A 24,825-nucleotide genomic window follows, 5' to 3' on the forward strand; every position below is an offset into this window, starting at 1 on the left:
GTCTTTTTGAGAGGTTATATTTTCATCATTTAAAAAGAGAGAATCTGTGGGCTAATGGAGTATAGCGTTCTACTGGGAGTACTCCTCACGTTTTCATAGCATTTGACCAAAATGAATAAAGAGAAAGAAAAGGATAATTTGGACTACTAATTATGATTGCATACTTGTTTTTTGGCCGCGTTCTGCATCGAAAAGCACAACTTACTCATTGGCAGTCTGCTTGAGCTCCAAACGTTCTAGTGGGGGTCGATCTTTTTTCCTGCCTCCTGCGAGCGCAGAGGGGGGAAGGAGACTGTGACAAAGAATAAACATATATCAAGGTCGATCGCGGACAGTCATCATTTGAAATAGCAGGCGTCATTGTATCAAGTTCATCCAAAGCTCAAGGAATTAACCTTGCGAAATGAGTACGCATATTTCATGACAAGAATAATCTATACAGCAAGGGTCACCGACTCCTCAAACAGGGGCACGAGAGGACCCGATGGGACGAATAACTCGAAAGGCGGACCTCCAGCTGTTTCCGCGTAAGCTGAGTTCCGCTAAATCTCTGGGGCAACAGGTGCCACTTAAACGGGGGATGAAGTCACGAGGGCGGAGCGGGATCGGAATCGATGCCTAGACCGTCCCATCACCATGATCTTGCAAAACATCCAAGAAAAATCTTTCACTGTTCACTCGCCGTAACAATTATATATATATATATATATATACACGCACACACACACACACACATATATATATATATATATATGTGTGTGTGTGTGACATATATGTATATATAGATATGTATATATAGGTATATGTATAGGTATATACATATATATATATATATATATATATATATATATATATATATATATATATATATATATATGTGTGTGTGTGTGTGTGTGTGTGTGTGTGTGTGTGTGCGCGGTGAGCTGAGGATAGGGCACGTGACGTGGCAAAAACCTAAACAAAACACGAAACTCTACCACCGTATACATGTGCATATATACACATAATGTGAAACTTTGTATGTCACTTACAACCATTCCGGATACGAAAATTCCATAGAAGTTTGTCTATTTATGTATTCATACTTGTGTTTAAATAATAGTTGCTATAACAGAGAGGGGGTAAACATTAAACTCACGGTGTAGCCTATAGGGTATATATTCATGTATCGCATAATTCTTTCATTGTCTCCCATTCTGCGAAAGACGACGAAGAGGATGAAAGAAATTAAATTACCTAGACGACCGTGGGTATCACGTGGGCAAGTGATGACGTATGGGCTGTGTTGGGATAGGACAGTGTCGAGGGAAAGAGAGAGAGAGAGAAATGGTTGGGGGGGGGGCGTCATTCTTGCAATCCGAGGTCTCCAGTCGCGAAGGAAGGGAGACCTTGATTAGTCATGAGGTAACAGTGCGTACAACTTTCCGGAGAAGAAGCGGTCGCAAAAGCACTCGAGAGAGTGAACCGGATGTCACGAAGGGGCGCCGGGATTGGCTGACTGTTTTGCTTCTATGTCATGCATCTCTTCGATTCTGCCGTTTCTTGCCTATCCGGAACGAACGCGCGGAAGAAACAATCACCGAGTTGCCGGAAGTAGAGTGAATAGGAGAATTCTGTGAATTCTATTCTAACCACTCGTCCTTTCATCGCGGAAGATCGAGAGCACGGGCTTCTCAACATATTGGATGAATAACATGGATCGATGGGTATAGTACAGAAATGAATACATTCACTATTACAATCGAAGGGACTGTTGAATGCTTTTACTTAAATCACAATAGAACACGGAAGGTACATGAAAGCGAAATGAAAACGGACTATCAAGATTAGCATACTATATACCATAGGTACGAGTATCGCATATAGCCAAGACACTTGTAACTCAATCCTCAGTGAATACTGATTAAGACGGTCAGAGAAGATAGCCAAAATCGGACAACGTTAACTGTTATATGCCAGGGATTTTTTTAAGTCTAAATATGATATTAGCCGAGCCTTCAACCACACTGCCGGCAACCGTAGCCACCTCAAAGAGAGTTCAATCCCAAAGCTTGGCAACAACCTTGCACCAAGAATCTTGACCCTCAGAGAGCAAGATGTAAATCTGAAAGAAACGCGTGGTATTTTATTTTGGGCGGTGAAGGCTTTATGAGAAAATAAATGGCAACGGGAAAATGATTTATTTTCGGAGATGCTAACATTGAGATGCGTATGAAAGATGGCGAGACTTAAAGTAAAGCACGATCGACGGCGAAGACGCGAGAACCTGACGAAGGACACCTGCTCCGAAGGAATAACAACCGCTGCCGAGACAGTTGGCCTTTTGATGAATTTTCTACTCTTGCCATCCTTGGAACAACGGGGGGACTCGTCACAGACACGCCGAGCGAACGACGTGAGCACAAGGGAGGAAATTCATGACAGCGCAATTGTATTTCCACGCATCAAGTGCGTTAGCATAACAATCCAAAATGCAATTTCCACCTCTCAGTTAGACGTAATCATCCCTGCATATCATAAATTGCTTTAGCGTATGGTAATTGATAACGGAAACGAAATATTTTCTGAATCTTCATCCCTTTGGCGTTTGGTTACGCAACGTGACTACATTGAAAAAGAAATTTACGATACCAAATAACCTTAGCCATCAGTATGCTTGGCAAAGTAACTATAATTTTGACTGCAGCATTCGAACAGAAGAAATAGTCAAATATTTTGGACACATTGTTTATTTCAGCGGTAAATATATTTTATAATATTCTTGACACACTAAAAAAAATCAGCTCAATTTCTGTTCACGGATCATGCCGTGAATTATCATCTTGCGGTCATGGAATGCTAAAAAAAGGAAAATTCACGTGAATTCTCCAAGTGACTCGTTTGGGTCTAACACAACACGTAAAAGTTACACAAGTGTATGCATGGAAAAGCTTATTAATTTTTTGCAGCTCAGGATGCCTTAGCCAGCGTACAATAATGTTAGTGGATGGTTTCGGATTGACTATTTATTGAAGAACAGCAACCATCAGCCTGAGTAAATAAAAGCACAAAATATTTTTCTCAATTACCCCTTCTGTAGACGTCTCGTTTGAATCTAAAAACAGCGTGCGCGATACGAAGTGAGTTTTCTAAGTTAGTAGAAAGGCACGAGAAAAATTGTATGTCTCGTGAAGCCACTTTCGGCAACCGCCAAAGGCGATATTCGGATGCCTCAAACTCCTTAATCCTCCCCTACCTTAAGAAAGACGGGGTCTCTCTCCTGCGCACTATATGAAGGAACGCAGATCGGGGGAATAAGTGATAACTTTCACTCTGGGGGGCGAAAGAAGAAGCGGAGGGAAATATCAAACCACAATCTATTTGGCGTGAATCCCGCATTCCAAACGTACAGTTCGAAGGCTTCCTTCAAAACGGTCGCCAGAGAAAACAAATCGCGCAGATTACGTAAGCCACCTTCTTGCTTGGCACGCTCAAGGGTGTGCGTATAAGAGACAGGGGTGCACTTGATGGTGGTGTGAGGGGAAGGGGGAAGGAGGAGATTATCTCCTTAGACAATCGAATACGCTGTGGAACAATATTACAAAAAAATTGCCATTTCTTTGACTATGAAATCATTTAAACAAATATTTTTGCGATAATTCATCGACTCTTACTTTTCAAAATTACTCTTCTTGATTGAAAAGTTTATAATATTGGGTGTGTGTCTGTGATTAATAATGTTGAAATAATCATGATTGACCGTAAGGAATATCAAAATTTTCGGATTCATAATGTGGAAAATGAGCGAAAGAAAGAAAAAAAGGATAGGTACGTACATCATTGTTACCTATTAACGAAAAATGTGTGAATAAAACATAAACCGATGCTTACTGTTGGCTTCACATAACACGTCATAAACACCCAGACCACACAGGATCCACCCCATGCATGGAGAGGAAAACGACTTTCGGAAACGTCTCCCTGCGGGAGGAGACTTCGCTCCTCCGGGTGAGGAAAAGCACCTTCCACTTTGAAGTAGGGAGAACCGCCGACGGTTTCCCTCCCCCCCCCTCCGCGGCCCTCCGCTCCCCGTCCCGTTATGAGGCATTCAGACTAGCACATCCCGACGCACCCTCCCGGTGCCGTAACGGTCACGAAGGACATCTCCGACGATTCTTGGAACTATCCCACCCCCGAAAAAAACAGGCTCTCTCACTCGACTTGATATCTCCGCACGATTCCTGCCCCAAAGGACTAATATGCACATTTTTACCAAGTCGACTGAAAAAAAATACACGCATTTGGTGAATTTTCTAATTTGATTTTTTCGCCCCAAGACTGAGGTGAGCTAAAGGGAACCGCTCATGGAGAATAATGGAATCACCGCACCCTGGCTTCCTCCCTTTTTACTTCTTACCTCCCTCATCTTAATATAGTATACAAATACATCGTAACAAATTTTGACCATGACGCAAATATTTAAAATCATGGTCGTTCTTGTAAAATTATAGCGTGAAAATTTACGCAGTGGAGCTTTATTATGGTTATCGCGTATTTTCAAAGAGTGACGCCTAACTTTCAAAGGAGTCTATGCACAACAGAGACATTATAGTCCGGAATTTCTCTACAAATAAATTTTGGAGCAGCAGGGCGTTGATGACTGACTAATATTTTTCTGCAGGAAGGAAGTAGTTGGCCTAATTTTATTTCACCGTTCCAATTCGTCCAATTTTCTCTCTGAGTATTTTAATATTGCTTCCCAGAGAACTCAAGATAAGAGCTATGATAAATTATGAGGAGCGAAAATCTCACTAATAAAATCCTAAGGTGTACAAAGGACTAAAAAAGTATTAAATGGCCGCTAGTGTCTCATAACTTGCGAATCAATGATAGAATGATGGGGAAAAAACTGGCGAGCTAACATTCGCGTGGTAACATAAAGCCTACATATTAATGGTTTTACGCTTCCATGGCTCAAGTAAAGTAAAGGAAGATGAAATGTTGAATTTTGGCAGGAGATAATATGGATTGAGAACCAAATAAACATCATTTCTTTAAACTAAATAAAAGGAACCCCCTTGTAACACTATATAGAATCAGATTTGATTAAATATTTATTTTACTCGTGTATTGGATTTCTGCGAACCAACCGCCTACCTGAAGATAAACTCTCTTGTCGTTTTAAAGGGAATCATTTGAAGCTTGCTATGTTTTAAAATAATTAAATAACGTGCTTATGTGTAAAATAATTGTTTAAATGTTTGGCCAAAGACGAACTTCAGATACGCACGAAGTAATTGATTCAATCAAGGTTTCTCTGGGGAATAATATAAAAATAGAATAAAAGTCCTGGTCAAGGCGAATGATTTACACACTTCGAAATTTTTGCTTTGTAATGCCGATTAGCGGATGACTTCATTAAAAGTTACTCTCGCGGAATCTTCTGCAGTGTATTTGAAAAAATAAAGGAAAGTAGGCGGTATGGTAGGACTGTGAATTGAAGATTAATTACTGACAGCAAGGTTCAGAGTTAAAATTCTGGTGCCGGCGTTGGATACCCCGAGCGGAACACATATTGGATGTTTTTTGTGGATACTAAAACTTGTGGGAAACCGAAAGCGATAAAGGTAAAGGAACCATCACATCCGTCCTGAATGTATAAATATCACCAAACGTAGGATTTGTCTACATCTATTTCTTTTTCCGCCTCAAAGGCGAGTAGTAAGGGGTGCTAAGTCACCAGTTATTGGGGTAATAGGTGGTATGTTAGCATCAGATAATTTTCATTTAATTTTCAGGAGGTTCTGATGTTTTCTACCACTGATATCATTTACTGTGAGTGTAAAAAGACTCTCTTACGTAGGTCGGTCTGGCAGTCAAGTTTATCAACTTTACGTTATGTTCTTGTAATGGAGGTCTAGAATTATATCCCGTTTTAAGCCGTAGGATTTGCATTTACTTAGCAGTTTAAATTGGATTAACGGGTACGAAGCTATCCCTACCCACGTCGATTAAATTAACCTTCAAGTTGAAAACTCTGGTCGAGAAATATAATCACGAATGAGGCAACAAAAATTTTTTTCAGCTCCTTTTGTGGATCTAAAAATGGTACACCATCATGGAAATTCGACCTTCATTCTTTCTCATAAAATAACCTGAAAATACTCAAGCGGCCCCGGGGAATGCCCCAAGGTTCACACTTTCACGAAAAACACACTCCTAAGCCTTCATCTTCAGCGGAAAAAAGATCTTAACTCGTTCCAGATCGGAATAAAAAATTTCATTAAACGTTTTGGAGGCTGTGAATTTCTGCGTGTGGAATGCGACGGATCTGGATTTGGAGACTATGCCGTCTCCTCTTGCATTCTTCCCCATTGGTGGAAACAAAAGAGAGGGAAAAATCCGGGTGCCTAGGCTGGAGATTCTTCCGTTCTAATCGCCAAGGCCCTCTTCTTCCCTCCTCTCGGGAAGTTAGAGACGATGGGAGTTCGGGAGGGAGGACGATAGAGTGAGAAAGACCGTCACAAACTGCCAACCCCCTCTCCGCCCAACCCCCACGCCACTGGCATTTGCAAGATGCGAAGCCTTCGCCCATGAACCTCTCTCTCTCTCTTTCTCCTCCCCTCGTTCCTTCAAGGAAAAAGGACGACATTAAATAAATGCACCGCCTCCTCCTTGATAGTTCGCCAGTGAACAAGTTTTCAAGCGTAATTTATAGACCATTACTCAATACGGAGCATAATGCCTGCCAGGGGTATATTATTGTTTTTAATATTGTTTTCTTTATCATGCGCAGGGGTGGGATCGAAATTCATCCCTCCATCCGCGCCGTTGCGTTTTATTTCGATTGAGCCTCTCCGGCGTGTCTCTCCCGCGATGATATTTTGTACACTGCCGAGGAAACATCTTCCGACGACTAAAGAAATCTTCCATACGATATTACGACTCCCGATCCCATAATTTGCTCGCGTGCGACTCGGCGAGAATTCTGCGTGAGGAGGAAGTTGTAAAACCTTTTGGGAGCGGAAAGGGTGTGGATGACTCACGGTGAATTATGCTCGGTATAATAAGTTCTGATTCTCTCTTTCCCTTTCCCAACAGTCCAATCATACGCCTGATTCATTCCAGGAAAAATTAAAGCAGGCTCGGGAAAAAAAGAAAGCAGGCTCGGGAAAAAAAGAAAGCAGGCCAGTAATTGACAAGTCAAGGTCTTTTTAACGGACCTGAAACCTATACGGCACCTCATGACTTAATGGTCCTTAATGAATTATAAAAAATAATTTAAAACGAGAAGCGGCGATGGCATTTATCGATGAGGAAAGGAGAGAGATCCGGGAGAGCCCTGATTGCATTCTTAATATTCCCACTGCAGGGTCAAGAGGGCAATCCTCAAATGGCTTACTTTTTAAATCACGTTACACATTCGCCAGCTCATGGATGGGCGACTTTTGCTTCTACAAATGCCCTTCCACGGACTTCGGTGGAAAAAAAATAGTGATTTTTATCTCTCCTCGCTCACGAGGTAGTCGCGATCGTCGGATATTCAATCATAAAGACGAATATTTAAGGTTATGCTTCGCTCGTAAAAACTGCCACTCGGTAAAGATATGTTGTACTGGTAAGCACGCTGCGGTGTACGTATGATGCGTGCGTGAATGCACGAACGCACGATGAAAATCGTCTCGAATATGAAAGAAGCACTGGATCCGATCTCCTCGCTGGAGTCGTGTAAATCGTTCGGAACAATTCACTAGGCAATAAATAAAAGCTGATACGGTGACAAAGACGTGAAAGTATTTGATAATAGTACGTAGAGAAGCGAGACATCCTCGGCTCCACCCACTTTATCCTCTCCTCCACTCCTTTTACCTTCATACATTCAAACCTCTCATAGGCGAACCAACTCCGGTATAGGCATTTCTGATGAATTTGCACATTAACTAAGTCTGACCTTCGTGTATTCAAGGTCTAACCTCATGCAAATTCGTTCAATTAACGTTTCTCTAGTAAACGCCGGTTCTACCACTCCTTACTACTTACGTCTAATATTTTCTAATAGGTGATGATTGAGCAATCGTCACGTAATTGACCCTTTAAACATGTTCTAATGAGACGTGAAATCATGATTGCATAAAAAATCAGGGATAATATTATTAACTTCATATAAGTATGACAATACCTGAATTAGATTGTAAAAATGTTTTCCCTTGACGAGATATTTGCTTTAGCGGTAATCAACAGCAGTGCCAATGTAAGCTGATATTTTGGTTGTCTATTTCAGGAACATGAAGGTATATTTAATGACAAAGCTCTCCTCTACGTCCGAACGAGTGTTCTTCGATGAAAAACGCTAATTACGAACTCGCACCTTCGTTCGAGTGGTTTCCTGCACCATCCCTTCACCCAACGTGGCCGCCGACTTTCGACGCGCCACGCTAAACCCAGTGCGCCTACCTGCGCTGATGGAAAGAACGATGCATACATACATGTTCTTTGCAACTGCGTTGCAAAGAAGCAACGACTTCCGGTTAGAGTCGTCGCGAGGAGGCGTCGTCATAGCGACGGGAAGGTCATGTTTGTGGGTGCTGTGTGTGTGTGTGCTATCGAGGGATAGGCGGCTGGGGGAGGGAGAGGGGAGGAAACGGCAGTGGTGGAACGGGGGAGAGCAGAGTAGTCGGAACGAAAGGAAAGGAAGGTCTCGGGAGGAGGGTAAGAGCCTTGCACTTATAACTCGGGGCAGGGGAGGAGTGCGAAATGGGCTGACCGGTGGTGTTATGGGTGAGGGGAAGTTGAGGGCCACGAGGAACGATAACTACTCGCAGGGCTGGTACGAAAGTTCAGACAAAGTTTTAACGTGGGAAAAGGGGTCGAGAGATGACAGACCGAAAACAAAGAAATGATGACAAGGGTTAGTCCAGGCAGGTTTTCTTTGGGCCCAGGATAGGAATGACACACTGCTGTACCTATAAGCACTGGCTAACGCGATAAAAAACACCCTTAAAAGAAAGCACATTATACATCGACTCCCTATTTAACTCTGCGTAAATTCAACTGCCCTTAATTTTATCCAATATGTTAAGTATGTTTTATCCAAGTTGCCATTATCCTACTACCTCATATTCTACATTACAGTCTTCAACGTCACATTACCATTCAATATAGTACCCTGAATCCACTCGTTCTACCTCCTAAGAATTTATTCCAACAGTATTCTCTCTTCCCGTATAAATTCTTCCTTTTTTTGCTTCCTACTTAATATCCAAGAAAATGAAAATAAAAATACGTGAATGAAAATCGATCGAGGATTCTAGATAGGAGCTATTCTACTAGATTACGTATGAAGGGCAGGAATACAAATTCAATAAAGTACACGAACATTAAAAATATTCTCGTTAAAAATCAAAATAAAAAGGTAATTAAAAGATTCAATGAAATTCCAGAAAGAAAACAATTGATGATGAAGAGAAATGTGAAGGATAATTCTATGAAAAGCCTTTGGAACAGCGCGACAATGACGAAAGTGAGGATGAGAGGGCGTAAATAGATAATATCAGAGTAAAATTATTGAAAAATCATAATGAACCATGTAATCATTGAAAGAATCGTAAAATAAATTAAAGTAGGACGCTTGATTTCCCTTGCCAGTGAAAATTCACCGCCTTTTTCGATTTTTTATTTTTTTCTAAGAAATGCTCACACTTCTTATAATTTAAAATCCTCATAAAATTGTCATTAAGTGAAATAAAACCGTGATTAAGAGAGAACAAGTGGGTATGCGAATTAAAGTATAGCACTACATATTTTTCGAAACATACAATTTCTCGTATCCCACTGTGTTAAGGGAATGGCATCGAGAACTGGAATTCAGTGATTTTATTTTTTTATTATACTAGACTTTCTTATGAAAGAAGATTCTTATCGATTACGGTAATTTTGAAGCAAACACGAATGCAAAATTTAGGAACACTTTCACCTCGTTATTTCGCACATAATTTGTTTTTTGACGATTATTTCGAAACTTATACCATGGTCAAAGAAGAGTGAAATTTGACAAAAGATATGTCAAACAGTAAGAATGCACTCAATCCAAAAGGGAAGACTACGAAAGACAGAAATAAAAAATTGAAGAAATCAAACTATACCTCAAAATATAAGTCAATAATGAGCCGAAGTAATACGAGCAAATCGTATAGTAAATAATTCATGCCTCAGTATCTGAAATGTGACCTATCTATGGCAAATTAAAACTAGAAAATAACACTCTCCTTTCAAATGAATACGGTGCTCGTCGAAGTTAAAGGCTAATGTTTGGCAAACTCCGCGCCAGGGAAAGTATAAATAATCGCATAACCTCCAGATCCAAGTTTATTCCTCGTTTGGTGGCGCAGTTGAAATAATAGGCGAGCTTTCCGAAGGTCAGCGATTGATGCCCGGTGACGGGAAACTTTATTCCGAATTTTTCCGAATCCCTCTCGAGTGATGAACGGAGAGATCCTCAAGGACAGCACACACTCTTTCGGAAGGGACCGTAAGCAGCGTGATCCTTCGGCGCCATTTCCTAAGGACAAGCTACGTCATGTTTAGGATTTATCTCTCAACGTTCTCCGCCAGCCACAATGATGGCGGGTGAATAGATCGAAATGAAAGCGTTGGAATGGAAGGTTAGTGATAATTCCATCGGAGAAAATATTACTGCAATTAAAAATTATCAACATGTTATTCAGCTGTTGAATGTCGCTGGATTTTTGCAAGGCGTTATTAACTTGAAGGTTATTTTCATCGATCTGCTTTTTGGATTTAAATTTTTTTAACCTCACCGTGTTTTTCTCACGTATTGAACAATATCACTTGACATACCCACACTCATGTCAATAGGAAATATGTACATTTAAAAACCCAAGGAATTGTTAATTAAGTTTGATTAACCGATAAAATGTCTTTTAGTAGTATTTTGTGATTCAATATAAGTTTAAAATAAAAAAAAATGAATGAATATAAATAAGAATAGTGCCAATTCTATCTTACGATGACTGAGATCGCAGGAACAAGGATCTAGAGTAACACGCATTAAACATCTACCAAGGATTGAAAAAATGCCGACACGTTGGCACTGCCAATGCCTGGGAGGTGGTAATAAAAACCGGCATTTGTGGGGATCGTGGAAACCACGAGGTCATTGTTTTACGTGTCTCCGAGCTGATGCGTGCGCAATTACCCCTTACGTTTAATGTATGCGCGTACGTGGGTTTAGAGGCGCGTCGACACAAGGTTACTAGCGCCTCCTTACCACCTTAAAGGTTAAATAATTGTGAGCGACTAAAGCCAAAGAAATGATTGCTTGAAAATGATTCAGTGAGTGATACAACTGAATGAACTGTAATCATCGAGCGATGCATTCCCAAAGAATTATCATCATGCTCCCATCGTTCTATGGGACTGAAGTATTTGGTTCCCTCTGGCCCCTGCTGGCTCATGATTAAATCATTTCTTTTTACCGTAACTGGATAATATGCGTTGAGTGGATCAAAGCTGATCGCTCAAAGGGTGAATTTCTCCTTAATCCAGCGGAATAACCTAGTAATCACGCTTCTGAAACCACTTTCAAGCACTGTATCGTTTTTGTCGAGTTGCCAAAGCCAGAGACATCTTGCATATGGTCGGAAATATGACAACCTCCAGTGCATTGAAATTGCCTGGCCAACACCCTATTGCCAAGGGAAGAGATTTTGCGAGCTCATCACGCGCTGCTTGCTCCCCTTTAATACATTCACGCGACATACTAGTATGAATTTTAAACGAGCGCATGGAGTTAAATTTTAGAAATGTATCTGTGAGTGAAAGTAACGGTTTGACATTTTACAGGGATATTAAAATGACAATGAGATTATATATAACGATTTGCATGAGTGCTCGGATTCCACCGTTGCTGACGCATGGAAAAGGGAGGGCAAATACAGGCGAGCAAAGCCATTGGAAGACTCTTGATTAAAGGAGAAAGTTTCAGATTTTCACCCTTCTATCATAGGGTTCTTGCGAGCTTTTCTACTTTCGTAGTAGTAGTAGTATTTACGGGAGGCGACCGACAGCTGAGGTCATTTGCGCCATTATGGATGGATAGGAAAGGATGAAGAGTGGAGAGAAACCCGGCGTCGGCATTAGCCTACTCTTTAGGAAAGGCGCCGAGGGGTCCACAGCGTACTCCCTCAAAGTGCTCTCCACAAAGCACCTCAAGTAGGGATCGAGATACCACTGAAATATATTCAACACTGCCGGGATTTGAACCCGGGACCTCTGGGTGGGAATCCAGTACGATAGCCACCGCACCAATTCTACTTTCGTTCACCGTCAGGGTACGAAATGCTACCGGCCATCTACCGCATATAAATCATGGCTTTGGCAAGTCGGAGGAGGAAAGTGTATACGTCAATTGACGAGTTTTAGCAGGGAGATTGAATGAGAGTTCCGCATGAGGGATGTGGTGTTTTGTGTCCGACTTATCCAAAGTATCAGTCCCGGATGCTGAATAAGGAAGGAATCGGTGGGGGAGAAATGCAGAATCATTTCGCATTGCGAGTCGGTTTCAAAATGTGGTCACGCCGTCGGACCACTGCTTTTTGACATCAACCCTCACCCGGCATCAACCATTCCGCTCACTCAAGCACACACACACACACACACACACACACACACACCGCGGCCCAGCCAAGTAATTCCGTCTCATTCTCTCGCAAGTCAGAGGAAGTGAGTCCGATCTGTCCTTGGTCCAGGTGCGCAGCGAACGCTGATTTTGCATTGGCATCCTCCCCGATGCATGAAGACGGCGGCCGGGGGGGGGGGGGGCAGCAGCGACGCGCGAGGGACGAAAAGCCCTGGTGGAAGAGGATGCGGATGAGAAACCCGCGGGGAGGATGGAATCCGAGCATGGGGAACACTCATCACGGTGATAAAACTCTTTCACCCTTAATTTGAAGTCGAATGAAGGGGGGGTTCGGCTTGGCGAATGAGGGAGGGATGCTGTCGGTCCGAAATAAGTACATGGATCGTGAGGAAGGCAAGATTAGATGTGTCCGCTAATCATCGGAGTAAAATTAACTTTCAATTTTCTACCCCCCTCTCTCTCCGTCTTAAAACTTCAGACTTGTCATATATTCCTTCTCCAATCAAGTACTTGGTTCCCCAGATTAAATAATTTTAGAAGCAATAATACTGGTGCTAAACAATGTTTAGAAAATAAAAATATCGTCTTATTTTCTGCTATCTAAACCTCCTACTACGGGAACGACAACATTATTTTTCAGACAGGCTTCAATGATTTATGGAACTCACTTCGTGTTACCGTATCTTTACAATCAAGATTTGTAAAACAGCGCCTAACTCATTAATGTATACTTTGTGGCTTCAAACTCAAGTTTTCTCAACATTAAAGTATTTTGGGGTAGAACTTTTTACAATATTTGCAGAGTTTTTTTCTAATTCAGGCAACTCATTACGGGTTATTTAAAAATTGTTTTTTTCGCTGGACTCTATTACTCAAGTAAAAAATCCTTCGTGAGACTGTTCAATACTACATAATGGAGTGTACAGTGATAAAAACCGGGCGCGTAGATTAAATAATATCTTCATTCCTAAGTCCTTAAAACTGCAGAATCGAACGCATCATTTTACGAGTAACTTCTTCCTTAAGGAACTTTTTATCTCTTGATCATACTACTGGTCTTACAACATAGACTAGCAAATAGGATAACTTATAGTTCGTAATAACACACACACCTGAGGGTCCACTGAATTTCAGTAAACTACGACTTATATTACGTAGAAATTTCAAAAATTAAGTTAAAACCTTTAACACTCTATATGCGCTATATTTTAGGTTAAAGATTGATGATGCTAAAAGCTACATGTAAATGGGGCACTGGAAAAGTCCAGTTTATTGGCCTTTTGTCACGATTTAACGTATGATTGACCAAAAATATCCAAGCACGATCCCGAATAACCCAGATTTTTGGAGCTAATCAAAATATAAAAAAATATTTTAATATCGAATAAATATTGCTTAGTCCACGATCATCGAGGCTTTTCATGATGAAAGTAATTCCAAAACAGCCTTGGTTACCAAAATTTCATGACAGAACCCTCGTCATTCATTCAGTGACACAATTGACCTCGGCAAGTTTCACGTTCAAGTACGCAACTTAAAATGTATACTAACGCAGTTGAAAGTTCTTCTTGGCACTCCCCTAAAAGTTAGATGGTGGGTGATTTTTTCCCGTCAAACCACGAATCAGTGATCATTATCTTATATTTTATTACCAGACCACACCAAATAAAGGAGAATGACCCAATTTTTGGTGAACGACTTCCAGGAAAGGATAAAATGAACGAAGCAGTAAAATGTGTAGCTGGTGAGATAAAAGGTATCCGATAAAAGAACTTTTATTTGCACCCCCTTGGCCTACGGTTGCAATATATTATGTATCCTCAGACACGGAAGCTCTAATCGAGAAAAATTTGATGAACATATTTTGAATCAACAAAAATATTTTTGACCGCGGAAATGCATTCATTTTGATTCTCCCAACGATCACGAAACTCTTGAAAACTCCGGTGAACCTTCGTAACCTTATTCTTCCAAGTAAAAGTTAATCATCTCAATCGTCTTAATAAATAATGACTTATTTTATGCAATTAGAAAGGTTATACAAGTATTAATGAATATCATATGAAAAATAATGCCATCGATACGGTCATTACAGCTGAAAACATGCTCATCAACATACTTAAGTTAAAGGAGCCGGTTCCACTACAAAGGAGCAGTCGCTGAAATCATGGGCAGCCCTTATTAAACTGCGTCTACTCTTTGAAATAGCCTCAGTCACCGGCGTAAAAGCCCTGTATATTCAAGTAAAATTCCTCAACCTCACAATTGTTTAAGCCACTCTGGCGAGCGTATGCCGTCGTTGAGAAATGCTTAAAACTTCGCGGCGATTGCGCGACGACCAAATGGACCCGACTGAGTTGAATTTTTGCATGAATCACATCTTTTTCTGGAATTGTCGCCGCGTGAGATATGCCCACCAGGACGTTTCCAAAAACGCTTATTTCGGGCACCCCTTCATGTGTTTGTGTGTGTGGTTCCAAATCGGACCGACGCGGAAACACACGAGCTTTCCCCCCACCCTTCGAGTTGATTGACACCGCGGCGGGTCTCGCGGGGAAGGAGTGCAGAACGAATAGCTTCCCCGCCCACAACCTACGTAATGCCCTCCAGGCCGGCCCACACCCACATCACCGTGCGTGACAGCCAACCCTTTCCTTGCCTCCCCCGCCCTCGATTGATCCGGGGCAGAAGAGACTGATTAATTCGCACCGATCGCCCCCGCCTCCCCCGGAGTGGGTGGAGGGGGCGGTCGGTGGGAGGAAAGTGAAAGCGCGGCCGCACTTCTCCTTGCACCTTCCAACACGGCGCTATTCTCGCTGCGTCGGAATTCACCATCGATCGACGAGAGATTCGAATGTAAAATATGTGATGGGATGAAGAGAAGCAGGAAGTCTGCCAAGGAAGGCCGGTTACCGCGGGCATCGTGCGAGCGCTCGCAGACGTGCCTCCGATCTCCGGGGGGTGACGCAAGCGCGGCGGCCGACGAGGCGAACGCCGCCTTGCTCTTAAATAATAGACTGGTAGATTATAACTGCGAGACAGAATTTCTCGTCGCTAATTTCTTCGGGATGACACGCCGACATTCACGCCCAGCATCGCGCACCCATCCCGACGGAGGACGTTCACTGGAAAACATCCGCAAATAACTATGACGCCACTGGGATGGAACAAATACTCTCAAATGCCTAGAACAAGCTAAGTAATTGATGTCCTTCCGTGTCTAAATCTTCCGGCAAAACAATTTACAAGGCATGTATCATAAATAATAATTACCCTCAAAGGAGAAATAAAATACTGATATGGGAAAAAGTTATATAGATGAGATAATTACGGGATCCCGCGAATTAAAACAGTAAATAACTTAGGTGCTGTAAAGGCCTAATAACTAAGGAACTGCTTGGGGTGATTTTGAGAGGCAGGTCGATTTGAATAACATAAAAAACCCGCTCGAGACGAATGAAAAACCATACGATTCTCGTTCAGGTCGTTGCTAAAACGTTTATGCAGTAAATAACCTCTGGGTTGTGGGTAATGCATTGGAACTAGAATACGTAGTTTATCAACAGTGGCCATTCAGGAAATAATTTTAAATACAGTAGATGTATAAAGCTGTACCCGTAAGAAAGTTTATTTGTCTGCGCTATAAGAAAAAATGCATTGCTATCGCTATGAAGAATCTGGCTTTCATTCAAGGCTGCGTGTCGTTAGACAGACATTAGGCATTCATTGAGTTCAAAAGCACGCATAGAAATATATTATGACCTCTACGCTGTATGCCGGGCGAACCTAATGAAGACATGGAAGTTATCGAAGGTTCTTTATTGCGGAAAAACAACAAAGACATTATGACCAGAAGCCTACAAATCTATCTCTAGCTGTAGAAAACTAAATTGCTTAGCTCCGCATAAAATTAAAACTGTGGGCATGGTTGCGAACTTGGATGCACTCGAGGGAGACGTTTAACAATGTATAGAAACGAACACGGGAGGACATCGGTACGCGGCCACGGCGCGACTTTAACGAGCGAGAGTTAGCGAATGAAATTGCTCGCGTTTAAAACGGTCGAGCGATAGCGAGATTTGGACTGTCCGTGACCGCCAGGCGCAAAGAAAAGTGACAGTCCGTAAGAATTAAAGTGAAAACGAGCGAATATGGCAGGCACGAGATGGTTATCAGCACGCCACTGAGAGGCAGCGCACAGCGCCAACTGGCCTTAACATTAATCCGATCTTCGCGACCTGCCCCTGGCTCCAGTCCACACGCCGCGCTCGCTTCAGTTTTCCCCTCGGTACGGGAGGATGGCGGCGAGAGAAAAGGAAAGTTGGTTGACGCTTGTAATTTCACTGTTACGAGAGTTTTCGCACTCAGTGGTTCTTCTCCTCAGATTGACGACGTGGCGTCGGAATCCAAATGCGAGGATCGGTCTGCGAGAGATTAATCTCTGTGCGGAGTGAGTGATGTGTCTCGACGGAGGACGATCGGAAGGATTACCATGCGACTCCTCGGAACGGCAGTTGTTGGTTAATTACATAGGCATTGAAAAGGCGAGACCTTAGTTAATCATGGGAGTTCACATTAACTAAGATATATTGAGCAAAATTTTAGAAAAGTAACATTTGTTATGCTATCAGCAGGAAATATTCCGCGTATTCTTTTTAATGTTTAAAAACATTTTGAAGATTGGTTCTACTTGTTCTTTAGGGGGCCAATCATTAAAATTCACGCCGCAGTAAAGTCAAATGGAAAAAGAAAAGAAAGATATCTTCCACCTAAGCTGAAAATTCTTAGTCGACAGATTTAGCTCTGAAATCTGTTTTGGACGCATAAAATCATTATGGAGGCACAACACGAAGATTTCAAACAGAATGAAAATGCATGGATACCGGCCATCAGTCCATATAACGGAATAACAGATCCGAATTGACGATTACTTTTAGAAATATGAAATTTGAGGCTACACGACAATAATGAAACAGAACGCACAGCGAAATTAATGGGACAGTATAAAACTGAGAATAAAAAAACTCATCACTCGGCACGTTATTTTTCTCTGAAGAGTAGAGAAGTATGTACTCACCATCGCTGCCGCACCGCGAGTCCACCTTCCTCCTCTTCAGCTTCAGATCTTGGAACAGACTCATGGTGTGCACTTCACAAAGGGCCGTCGTTAGGGTCATAATTCCTGAAAAGAGAGAGTTGAGGGTTAACCGGTGGTCAAAAGCATTTCGCAACGTAGAGACTTTTAAATTTCAATGTAAATCTTTACATCTGATCAATATGCCCATGAATTCACCGGGGCAAACATTTCCGTTTGGACTTCTAGCTAACGGTTCTCGTCTCGTTATCATAATGCCCTTGCAGCACTCTTTCAAATTTATAAACAATGGCAAATACCGTCACTGCTAATGGCCGGAGAATTTATTAACGGTTCTAAAGCCCGCTCTCTTTTATTCGAAAATAATCACGCGTCCACTTATTCATACGTGCGATTATTCATAGCTTGTTGAGGTCAGCGAAAGCGGACGTTGCCTCCCACAACACTATGATCAATGCGCTGAAATAGTGGGTGCACCAATCAAATTACAATTGTTTTCCGTTCCATCGCCACATACCGATTGGTAAGGTTAGGTTTTTTAATACCTACGTCACAACGTTGCGAAACTGATGCGTGAAAGCCTTAAGGTTATCAATCAAAAGTGTTATCCTGAATTTCTCTGTTTTCTGATTCCGATAAATAATAATAAGTGGAAATAGACTAGTCGGCATTTGCCATTCGAGTATTTTAAAAGCCATCAGGCTCCATTCAAAGGGAATCCAACATTCCCTATTGGACCTAGAATCTCCACTTTAAAAATCTAATGACTCTTTAAGCAATGAAAAGAAGACTCCAAGTGCCCAACGAAAATATCACCGTTTACAAAAGAGATCCATTCATGTTTTATGATATGTACACATATCGTAGATAAAACAAAAAAATAATTATGTGGAACGGAATAATTGGTACGGAAATCTTGTAAAAAATGCGCAGAAAAAGCAATGGAAAAACTGAGTTACTGTGATTATTATACGAGTAAAATGTCGGAGTAATTCGGGGAGTAGTAGTAGTTTTGAGGGGAGGCGACCGACAGCTAAGGTCATTTGCGCCATAGGAGATGGACAGGAAAGGATGAAGGGTGGAGAGAAACCCGGCGTCGGCATTAGCCTACTCTTTACGAAAGGCGCCAAGGGGTCCGCAGTTTAACGTCCCATCCGACGGACGGCGTACTCACTCAAAGTGCCCTCCACAAAGCACCTCAAGTAGGGATCGAGATACCTCTGAAAAATATTCAACACCGCCGGGATTTGAACCCGCGCCCTCAGGGTGGGAAGCCAGTCTCAGTAAATAATCTAAAATTAATGAACCGATCAAAGGAGTCCTGGCCCAGAACACAACCCCGAGCATGTGCATATAGGGCGTCATTAATTTTGTGGCATGTTCTTAAATTGATAAATAGTTTCCAGGTGATGATGTGAAGGCAAACAACATAAACGGGCAGTTAGGAAAAGGTATATTTAAAAAATACATACTAAAGCAGAAGCACAACGTTCAACACTAATTCGCTGTTTCTTAAAGAGACCGTAAACATTTCGATGAATGATAGCAATAATCGATGACATTTCATTCATGAAAGACAACTCACCGTAAAAAGAGGATTCAAGGGCAAATAGGAGGGATTTGTTTTCATCACAAACGTCATAAATTGAAAATTATGATACCAGAGCATATTTAAAGTCTGCAATATATAGCATTATAGATGATTACTACTACGACAGGGATCAGCTGCGACCAGAAATAGGCATTAAGCGTGCGAAATTCACGTCAAAATAGTCACAGTAAGAGAAGCAATTCCTAATCCATGGCCACCAATCGATTTCTCACAAAGCTATGATAACCAGGAAATGACACCACTTAGTATACAAAATATCATTAGAAATTAATTATTTGAAGTTGATGACTAAATATTTAGCGCCTTTTATAATTGCTATTCTACATTTAGCAGTATTTCATAAATTTTGTTCAGGTATCATTTTTCAAATTATTAGTCCAATATGGTATTATTAATTTTTACAACTCGCAAATTCAACGGATTTTTCAAAAAATATATTTTCTGATATTTGTTTCTCTTTCTTCTAACAGGCTGCGAGCGTTCAGTTGTAGAGCTGGAGGGGGGGGGCTTGGCAAATTTGACGAACCCAAAGTGAAGATAATCTCTATGAATGTGTGAAATAATTCAAGATAGGAAAATAGGTGAATTACAAGGATTGTTAGTTGGATTGAGTGCGTCATCGATCTGAGGGACGAGTTGCCAAATGTGGGGATCGAGATGGTGCGGGGGCTAACGTACTGGCTTCCCACCCTGAGGGCGCGGGTTCAAATCCCGGCGGTGTTGAATATTTTTCAGAGGTATCTCGATCCCTACTTGAGGTGCTTTGTGGAGGGCACTTTCAGTGAGTACGCCGTCCGTCGGATGGGACGTTAAGCCGCGGACCCCTTGGCGCCTTTCGTAAAGAGTAGGCTAATGCCGACGCCGGGTTTCTCTCCACCCTTCATCCTTCCCTGTCCTTCCCCTATGGCGCAAATGACCTTAGCTGTCGGTCGCCTCCCCTCAAAACTACTACTACTACTACTACGAGTTGCCAAATGTGGGAATGCACGAGTTGTGAAGGAGTGTGTAACCCAAAACGATTCTGCCGAACGCGAGAAAAGAACAGAGGGAAAACATGAGTAGGATGAATGGGGGGAAGAGGAGAGGGAGGAGGGGAGGAGCATGCAGTCGGAGAAAGGAGATGGGGCGACTGGGGTGGTGAAGGAGAGAGTGAGTGAGCGAGTGCGGAGAACACGACGGAGGAGGGGGAAGACGTCGCCGAAGGACGTGCGAGAGCCAATCACCTGCCTCTGCATTCCCGTTCGTTTACGACGGACGGCCGAGTATGCACGCCGAACCACCTTCCCGCCTAGTTACGTGCGACGCGATTGGACGATGGGCCGCTCCTCGCGAGCGACAATGAATACCGACCGACCTTTTCAAGTTTGCGCGGCTCGCAATAGGTGGTGGTGGAGGTGGGAGGCACGAGAGCGGGCGTAGTGCATCGATCTTCTCCGATGCGGACGATCGCGAATCGCCCCCTCGCTGGGGATGGACGGACGCGCGGCCGTCTCTAACCACGTGCGGGGGGTTTGTTGCAGGACGTCTGTTTCTCGCTTAAAAGATTCCCAAATGGCATTTCCTCTGGTCGGCCCTTTTACGCGTAAACAATCATTCGATGTAATTGTTGATAGCGGATGCCACAGTTGGAATAACGAGCAACAGAGTTTAAAACAACGATTTTAGCGAGAACAATAAATTTTCAAGTCACGCTTTTGCATTAACGGACGAATTGAACACCCAACGATCTTCCTTGATTGTATCCAAGTCCTTTTGTTACTTCTTGTTGCGTAAGATGTATTGTACCAGTGCGACAATAATTGCAAACTTACGGTAATCTCTCATGACCAGAGTGAACATAGTGATTACGAGTATTGTCAGTGCCTCGGGATTGTTATGGAAATGTACTAGTGTCAACCTATTAATACGCTTTCCAGCACAACACAAATAATCATTAACAAACTAAATTCGGTACTACGATTTACATTAACCGTAGAAATTTCGAGCCGCGTGCGAATTTTATCACTCTAGAGAAAATAATGAAGGAAAACAAGAGTGTCAAAAACTATACAATACTCCTGCGACCGAGAGATATTTTATTAATATCGAAAATAGTAAAAGAAAAATCTGATTTCATAGAACGCCATTTACATTTCCTTTAATCTCTCAACAATAAGTAAGGAAAAGTTGATGAGGGTCATTGATCGAATCTGATTCTGCGATGGCCCAAATTTTTTTGCAGTAGAGCTTGACTTCACAAAAATGAAACAAGTTTACCCGCATGCCTCAAGTAGAACTGCACCATCCAGTGGCAAGTATACGTCTCACGGAGGAAGGTGTTTCCTTCCGACTGCGGGGAAAAAAATGCATCACGTTCTTGAAAGTATGAGCCGAGCGAAATAAGAAATGAAAGAGAAATCCCCACCTGGAAATCCACCATCGACTACCATTTTCGGCATAGCCTTAACCTCATCGCTTAATAATGGAGGCGGGAGAGAGGCAGCGATGACTTTACGGCCGACCTCAAGCGGGCTCGCCGCATTTCCCTACCCTCCTGTGACACACCGACCCACGCACCGACCCACCGACTCTCTCTCTCCTCGTCTTTACATTCCTAAGCTTAACGTTCGTAGGGTTCCCCACCCATAACTACCAACCTAGCTCCATGACAGTAGCATGTCACGTCTTTTGCACCTCGTGCAGAGCGATCTACGGGACTAACGTCCCTCCTTCTCCAACCCTCGCCACCTTCTTCCCACGTTAACATCGCACGTTCTTTAAGGAGTGGTATCACGGGCTCACGATATATTCCCTGACTCTGCCTTCACGATGTCAATAATTTCCTAGCATCATATCATGTATGTCTGATAGGATATCATACGATCGTCAGGTACCGATTGAATTTTACGAAATTATGACGGAAAGTGAAAGAGCATTTCACCAATATCAATTGGTTCACCAGGATCTCATTGCACGAGTCACTTCAAAGGGACGATCCGCTTATCAATCTTATGGGGATGATGAGAAATATTAATTTGCTCAGTGTGACTGAGAAAAATTTAGGATTAATGGGATACTACGAGTGAAATTCTAAACTGGATCCGGTTTTAAGACTGAGCCATTTGGTTGAGGAATTCCGAGCAAGAAAGAAGACGCAGGATGGGAAAGGAGTGGAACGCGAATGAAAATGGATTGGATGAAACGGTGACTGTCAAGTATGGAGGAAGTGTGCAATGCAAGCTTGGTGGTATTGAGAAAATGAATGAGGATCGATCAAACATACAATAAATATACGAGAGACGAGTTAATGATTTGAGGGAGGAGAGATAGACCGAGTAAATCATGGGCGAATGAAGTAAACGCGACTCCCAAGACGACGGGTGATGGAAGTCTCGGGAACAGAAGAGCACACGTGAAACAATGCGTGATGTGACGGAGGCGAAAGAGGAGCGCGAGAACGGAGTAACGCGGAGGCAATTAGTAAGAGGGAGTGGGTATCATTTCGCAACCTAAAATCAGGTTATTTTTGACAGTTCTTACACCGCAAGACAACGGCGCGAAGAGTATGCGTGTGATTCTTGTCTAAACAAGTTAGGACTGGGACCATTCCGGACCAGCTTTAATTCCCCGCGTGATCTATCGTAACGACGCCGCTCACTCCTCGAAATTGGACATCACGATGTTTTTTCTAAATATAGCGTCTCGGGGTCTCAGGTCCCGAGTTTAGTCCCCCACCCTGACGCGTGCTTCCCTCCTCGCCCGTCCGCGTCGCTGGGTTCGTCGTGTCTCTCCCGGTGGTCTTCCTCGTTCTAAGGGGCCCTCCCTACCCGACCCCACTTCCCCCCTCCCTTCCCCCTCCGCGAGCTATGTGCCCTACATACGCGCCTCCCCCCGCCACCCTAGGGTTGCGGTAGGGCGGGGTGGTGGGGTGAGGAGCACACGGGCTGCGAGCGACGCAGCGGCAGCAGCTGATTATAAAAAAACGCACGGCTGCTCGGGGAGAGGAGAGGGGGAGGGCGAAAGCAAAACGGGTGATACTGAGAGGACCTACGGGGCAAGGAAAAATTGAGTGTACACGCGATATGACGTAATGCAGTTCCCCGATGGATTGGGGAGGGGGGGGGGTGCTGAATATATCTCCATGGCCCGATACGTTGGGAAAAACGTTAAATACTTGTTCTACGAAAAATATTGAACCAATGTCATTTGAAGTCACGGCGTTATATTTCGGTGCGATTTCCATGGTATAAATAATCGAACTTGTCGTTATTTCATCATTTCCTTATTACTCTTCCACGCAGTATATAGAAAAAATTATAGTATTCACGTAGCATTCGGAGTACAAAGAAAACACCGCATCTCCAATCTCCCCCATAATGTTCCTTTATGCGTGTGTACGTGATATGTGACACGGGAATTTTACAAAGTATAATATTAGCGAAAAGAATTTTTATACGTATTTTACCTCTAGTTCAAATTAGAACTGATTACATATCGCCGGAACTGACTCAATGGATGTTACACCCTCGCAGTGGGCTAATTTACTAGTAATCAGAGTCGTATTAATGAGTAACATTTCAAAAAATCTATTTTATAACTATAGATGACATTTCTTTCTACAACTTATGTATCAAACATTTCCACAAAAAACTGATGTAAACGTAGAAGACCTGAGGTCTCGGTCGTCTCACCTGATAACTACCACTTCTTAGGTAGCTAGATATATTTTGATACTCAAAGTCTACCAAATATCACTTTCATCGTAAAAATATAAATTCAATAGTATTTAGACAACATTTTGTTGCAAAATGTAATTCGCTATGACTAACGCTTCCGTTAGCGTTTCCTTTGAATTGTAGTATAAATTATTTAATTGAATGGTATATTTAATTCTCTGTCATAAAAATTCTCCACTCGATTGGTAATGGGTAAAATAACAATTAAAATTACGCTCGACATATTCATCTGGAAACAATTTTTTCAACTCGCAGTTTAAAACAAGAAAATGAGAGCACAAATCGCTCTTTGATTTCCCGAAAAGGTTTATTAAAACAAATTAATTCATTGAAGTAAAAAGGTTGCAGTTAGGCGGCGGGAAATGAGTGATAATATTACTAGCTTAGTTTCATTCTTCGGCATGAATTTATGGACCTACTTACTATGTAGAGAGCATTAGGGGAAAAATGTTACATATTTATTATGCCTATATTTAGAAAATTTAGGGTTTTATAAACTTTTATCTATGTTTAACAAACATTTAACATTTTTTACGCTGACATTAAGATAAGATTTAATTTTCCTACTTCAAACAATTGCCGTTTAACAATATTATGGCCAATATTGGTACCTTGGTTTAATTTATTTGTGATTGAGGAAATTTTTGCGATTAAAAATAAATTTATAAAAATGAATCATAAATGAAACTAATTGGCTATAAAATGCAAACTAGCGCAAGGGAAGCGAAGAGTGCAAGTTATATTTCCATTCAATGTTGTATTTAAT

At 42.2% G+C, this 24,825-nt stretch overlaps 1 protein-coding gene across 1 annotated transcript in view; it reads right to left on the minus strand.

Annotated features, from left to right (window-relative positions):
- The window catches only part of Hr4 (Hormone receptor 4), an 89,159-nt gene that overhangs the window by 50,350 nt on the left and 13,984 nt on the right, over positions 1-24,825 (minus strand). The window contains exon 2 of the mRNA XM_071595955.1: positions 17,715-17,876. Within this exon, the coding sequence (XP_071452056.1) occupies positions 17,715-17,876 (162 nt within the window). The remainder of the gene's footprint in view (positions 1-17,714; positions 17,877-24,825) is intronic.

The sequence above is a fragment of the Hetaerina americana genome, unplaced genomic scaffold, assembly GCF_022747635.1.
Source record: "Hetaerina americana unplaced genomic scaffold, ioHetAmer1.1.p SCAF_1, whole genome shotgun sequence".
NCBI lineage: Eukaryota > Metazoa > Arthropoda > Insecta > Odonata > Calopterygidae > Hetaerina > Hetaerina americana.